Source organism: Falco naumanni, chromosome 2, assembly GCF_017639655.2.
Source record: "Falco naumanni isolate bFalNau1 chromosome 2, bFalNau1.pat, whole genome shotgun sequence".
Lineage (NCBI taxonomy): Eukaryota > Metazoa > Chordata > Aves > Falconiformes > Falconidae > Falco > Falco naumanni.
In genome coordinates this window covers 78,610,576-78,616,575 of record NC_054055.1, presented here as the reverse complement: position 1 = coordinate 78,616,575, position 6,000 = coordinate 78,610,576, and the positions used below count along the sequence as shown (strand labels likewise).

Sequence of the window (6,000 nt, the reverse complement as noted above, 5' to 3'; positions counted from 1 at the left end):
CACACCTTCAGTATGTACTTCTTTCTTGGCCACCTTCTTGGTGCCACAGGCATCTTCATGCTCAACTTGCTGCATGCCTCTTTAGGCACCAAGCTAGGATTTTACACAATATTTACTGTGCAAAATATTGTATGGCAGACTGCAGAGCTGCATTCCACTGGTGCCAGGAAGCTAAGCATGGTAATAGTAAATGCAATGATGCCAAAAGTCCTTTCATCACTGGTGGCCCTGGTGGCTCTCAGACCAAGACCTGGTCCACAGACCCAAAATCATATTTAATACGTCTTTTCCTTGGCAAAGCTTTAGAGGAGAAAAATCTCTAGAACTCAGAAAGCTGCTTAAGTTGTATGAGTCGGAAATAATTTCTAAGTCCCATTAACAAAGCCGACCTATATATAACAGGCATGCTACATGCACACCACTGCTACCTGGTGTGCTACCTGTAATCTGATGGCTTTAGTGATCTGCTGAGTCCCTGGGTTGTGTGCTGGATGCAACTGCCTATAACAAGCACTTGGCTCTTTAAACATCTCCAAGGTACCACACCCTCTCCCCATGCCATAAAGAGATCAGGAGCTGCTCAAATTAAATTCCTTTATTAATGGAATGGTTTTAATAGACCAAAAATGAAATGAATGGAAGGAATGCTTGTCCTTTATGGTTGCCAGAAAAAGTAAATATTGCCTACAGACATTATACAGCTTTCTTTTAACCAAAATTAAATATGGTCCTTAGCAAAGCAAGCAATCTGTAGAAATGTATCGTCATGCTGCTATTACAAACTATTTACATTGGATAAAAAACAGGTGCCTTAAAGCCAGCTTTAATCATAATTGATTACTGTTATGATTCTGTGTATCTTGCCCTCATCTCCCCTTTTTGCTAGTATATATAAATCAGGCATTTAACAAGGTTAAAAAAAATGAGTGATCACAAAACAAGCTCTGAGTAGCAGAGAGCACGCTCCCTTCCTCACCACCCATCACAACTACTTTGTCACCCTCCTTCAAGATTTAAGAAGTTTATCACCTCCCTGCAGGCTCTTCCCCTATCTAACCACTTGTATCTCAAATAAACTTACTTTCAGTGCCAGGGATCCCCACAAAGGCAATACCTGGTGCGAGAATATGCATTTTAAATATACATATTTTAAAGGAGCATATTTTCTTCTAGCAGTACTGTGTGTTGCCTCTGTGAATGCATGCTCACAGTAAAGCCATGTCAAATAAATATTTGAAGGAATCAGCACAGTGCATCCAGTTTCACTTTCCATACAGAAAGTGATGTGTCTGCTTTTAGTGGTCGTATAAGGCAGAGACTTAATACAAATCCAACTTTGCTAAATCACGATCATGAACAAATAAATCCTGCCTAATTACAAAATACTTAACAACTCAGTCAAAGGGACAGTTTTACTATACACCAAAGCTATTTGCTGAAAAGGACTTCACTGCTGGTTTCATAGCAGACATACAGCACAGACAGTATGATTTTTCAATTTGCAAAAAGGATTAATCAGAATAGTTTGTCCATTCAGTCAAACATTGCTCTGCTGTAACAACATCGTTCTCAGTTCCCTCTCTCTTTGATCCTCCTGCCTGTATTTCTCCTCTAGTTTTTGTTTCTCGGAGTCCATACTATAAAAAGTAGAATCTGTGCTTCTCCTAATCTTCTCAAACTGACTGAAATCTGCAACGTACTTTCCATTTGGAGACAGAGAAACCACAGGCACGAACTCGTAGCCCCAGTGGATCTCCTCAGGGATGTAGGAAGTCCTGCTTTGGCAGACAGCACTGGTGGACTCCACAGTGGCATTCAGGAGCACCACAAGCTCAAAGTCTTTCTCCTTGAGATTTTGAGGTGTGAGATCTCTCAAAGGGCTGCTTTCATCCAAAATGTGGTAGAAGGTTAAGGGCAAAATGAGAAATGGACTCTCTGAAGAGGAGTCAACATTGAACTTGACACTGGCTTGATTCAGCAGGATCCGCTCCCCTTCTTTCGTTTCATATGTCTGGAGAAGCTTCCCAGAGAGCTGACACTGTATCAAAAGGCTCTTCCTCATATTTGCTACTCTGATCACCAGGCAAAGTTCTCCATTATGTTTAGTGATGACGGCACAGTGGCTGAATTTAATAGTCTCTGCCCTTTTTTTAGGTCTTGCAATTTTGGCCAGAAAGGTACCTGTGATGAAGATTTCAATCAAGGTGGTGATGACCAGCTGGGCCACAAGTAAGAAAATGGCATGAGGACACTCCTCTGTAATGAAACGAAATCCATAGCCAATGGTTGTTTGTGACTCCAGGGAGAACAGGAATGCCCCCGTGAGAGAGTCTACATTCTTGACGCATGGCTCGCGCTTTGGAGTGAACTTGTTTATTTCTAAATCACCATGAAGGAATGCAATGGCATAGTAGATAACTCCAAAAAGGAACCAGGTCATAACAAAAGTAGCAGCAAATAAGGTGAGTTTGTACCTCCACTTCATGTCTATAACTGTAGTCCACAAATCTTGAAGGTAGAGTAGGTAAATGCCATCAACTTTGTCTATCCGCACGTTGCTGTGACCACTTTTGGACATCACACGGGGCTTGTGTGCCTTGAGCATGGCAGTGTCGATGCCTCCGTTAACCAGTGGGATGCGGGACATATTAATCTTCGTGGTTTCCATTCTCACTGCTTCAGTCCTAAGGAGAGAATAAAAAAAGACAGTTACTTAAATGAAATCAAAGCACATAGCTGATTCTGAAAACCATTTGAAAATGTCATTGGAGAGAAGGTACAAACATCATCTAAACACAGCAGCAGTGAATAAAAGCAGCTGGAATATAAAGTTACCATCACACAATATATCACATTGCAAATAATCTGAATTTCTTTTTCTCAGGAAAAAAATAACCATTCTTTGATTCTGGTGACTGCCGAATATGGAGAAGTAGGTTTCTTTTATGATAGCCTGCAAAAGAGATTTGACAAAGCTGAAATTTTATATTAGTACTTTATTTCTGTAAAATGAATTAAATTGCTTTTTTCCTTACGTTTCTCTAGAGAAGAGGCTCTTTTTGATTACTGAGCAGGTTTTCTTTAATGCCCTGAAGAGAGACATCTGATCAAAATTAAAGTCGCGTCAATGCTTGGTTTAGAACGCAGATCCAGCACGCCACTTCTGTCTCTTCCTGCGACGGAGGCAAAATGAGCCAGACCAGCTTTCACTGTGAACAATTAACTTCCACAAGTGATTTACTCAGTCGGATCTGGCTCTTTGTTACAAACCTACAACTAACCTAGAGGTAAACAAAGCAGACCTGAACACATCGAAGCCGAGTTTTGGAAGGAATATTTACACCTGAAAACACTTTGAAGCTGTTTGCACTGTACACACTCCAATTTTAAGCCGTCTAAGGAAAAAAAAGGAGGTAATTCACAAAGTCAGCATTCTAGCCATGGGCCCTGACCTGTGCAAACCCAGCAATCATTGGACCACCCGACTCCTGAAGTTTGTTTACTGTGCATCAGTCCGGATGAAGAGTAAGTGTGCGGACACTCAGGGCTGAACAAAGCCCACAGAGTGAAGCAGAACGGTGCCTGTGCCAGTTTGATGAGGCAAGTAACAAGACCCGGCTTGCAGGACCAGACAGTGATTACGTAGAGCAAGGACAGTGCATGTTATAGTCGTTCCCAACAACAAAACTTCCTGCTGACAAAAACAACAAAGAAAAATAACATCCCATGCATCCTTTGTGCTTTGGCAGGTCATACAAAAAGCATTGTTTTGTTCCATTGTTTTCCTCAAAAAGAGCCTTAAGTAAGTAAGTGATTCGCTTTCGTGAACCACTGGAAAAAAAAAAAGACACCAAAAAAACCCAACCCGTCTTCCTTATAGCTACTTAAAAGAATTTTGCAGGAAGTACAAGATATATTTGTGGCACACACATGTGCCAGTCCAGGACATCAGCATAATTGCTCACTGAAGTACCCTTCCTGTTATGTCAATTAAGGAGAATTTTTGTTTATGACTATACCCATCACACTGTTGTAGGTTTTCTGGTAAAGGGTAATTAAACTTTACTCACATTAACACCTGTAGCTCATTCTAATTTTTGTTTAATCACCAACATTTCTTTTTAATAGCCTAGGAGCCATTGCCACACATAAATACACACACACACACACACGCACACACACACACACAAAGGAATGCATCAGTGATCCCAGTAGGAGATTCCTTATGTGACAGTCAAATCAACACACAGTGCACAGCATGTCCGGATAATAAACAGGAAAAAACCTTCAAGTGATCTGAAAAAGAACAACAGAAGGAAGCGGCGGGGGGGGGGGGGGGGGGGGGGGGGGGCGCGGGAACGGGGGACGGGATGGGACGGGGAGGGTAGGGTTGCAAGGAGTGTACATGCAACTGCTCTTTAAGAAAACTCAAAATCAAGCGCTACTGTCAGGGCGTGGTAAATACATGCAACCTCTAACGGGGAACCTTTTAGGAAAATGCATACCACTTAGTTATCCATTGCATATCCATAAGGCTCCATTCCCCACACTGAGCCTCACCCTGGATAAGCCATGGATATAAAATGTGTGCAAAAATCTGTCCTGAAATAACTGTTCTTGCTCTCAAACGCATTTTCCCTTAGCCATTACTTCCAGGCACAAACATTACATTGTCAGAGCAAATTTCCCTGCCAGAGATTGCTAGGCCAGGAGATAGCTGGCCTCTCCAATTCAGCACTGGGGACATGTCCCCATCCCATCCCTCTGCTCAGCCTACCTGGATGCCTGCTCCTGGGAGCAGCTCCCCAGGACTGTCGGCTCCTCCTCCTCTGGAGGCCAAGAGGATGGAGACAGCCAAGGCTCCACCTTCCCTCCTTGGTGCTCCATCTGGTGGGCTTGAGCTGGTGGGGCAGGGAAAGGGCTCATGAGCAGACTTACCTGGTCAAGATCAGAGGTGTCTCAGGGCAAGGGGCACATGGACACTCAGTACACCACACTCATCATGGCTCCACCATGCCCCAGAAACACTGGCTTCTGCACAAATGGTTGGCATATAGGTAAGAAATCTGGCATGTTTGGGATGCAGCGAGCCTGCAGTGCACAGCAGCTCTGCCTCACACATGCTGTGGCCCTGATACTTCCTTCATATGCCAGACTTGGTATGTATGCACTGCACTGTTCATCTGCAACAACAGCTGGGTCCATGGTTTCAACCTGCGCAAGGATCTGGTAAGAGTTCTTGCCATTGCCTCTGCTGTGCCCTGAAATACATTGTTCCCTGGCTGGGAGCCCGGAACAGAGAAAATTCTGACACTGCAGCCTGCCAAATTTCCAAAACTGGTGGAGAACACCTAACATCACAGATGTACCAAAATGCCATAGTAGAAGAGTTCCATCCACAAGATAGGAAGACAAATGCACAGCACAATGTCATCCCTGAGCTACGTCAACGGAGAGTACAGATTAAAAATTTGCCATTTCAGGCTTAACCTGTGAAGTAAAGCTTTGCTGCAGCCCTAGGCAATGTCTGGCACACTCCAGACTGTTTCAACTCACAACCAAAGCTGTTTTTCACTGTACCTCTCTACTGTCCCAAATGTGTGAAGTTTGATCTCCACTTGTGAGGTCAGCATGGCAGAGATGTTAGTTTTGGACTCCACCATAGATGAAAGAGGCTGTATCGGAGCTCCACTGTCATCTTTTATGTCCTCTCTTGATTTGTATTTCTGCATATGACAAAGTTAGTCAGCTTTACAGTGATTTCCTGAAATGGATCCCAGCCAATTTCTGGTCCTTTTTTTGGTGGTAGGATATTTTTTGTGTTGATTTGCTTCCTTTTTTTTTTTTCTCTTACATCACTTTTTCCTGCATGATCCTGAATTCCTCTCATGCTCTTTTCTTCTCCAGGGAAATTCATCTTGGTTTCCTTTCCCTGCAGAAATACTTGCCTTCTTCTCTGCCACGCTGATACTGGAAGAGAGGATCTGTCACACTGCCTTA

At 43.2% G+C, this 6,000-nt stretch overlaps 1 protein-coding gene across 7 annotated transcripts in view; it reads right to left on the bottom strand.

The window, feature by feature from the left end:
- Positions 1 to 580: 580 nt before the first annotated feature.
- Positions 581 to 6,000, bottom strand: part of KCNJ15 (potassium inwardly rectifying channel subfamily J member 15) — a 37,087-nt gene continuing 31,667 nt past the window's right edge. For 5 of the 7 annotated variants that reach the window (XM_040585081.1, XM_040585084.1, XM_040585083.1 and 2 more), the window contains one exon: positions 581 to 2,684. In XM_040585081.1, the coding sequence (XP_040441015.1) occupies positions 1,538 to 2,684 (1,147 nt within the window). In that variant the 3' untranslated portion in view covers positions 581 to 1,537. The other 2 variants (XM_040585085.1, XM_040585082.1) reach the window with 2 other exon arrangements.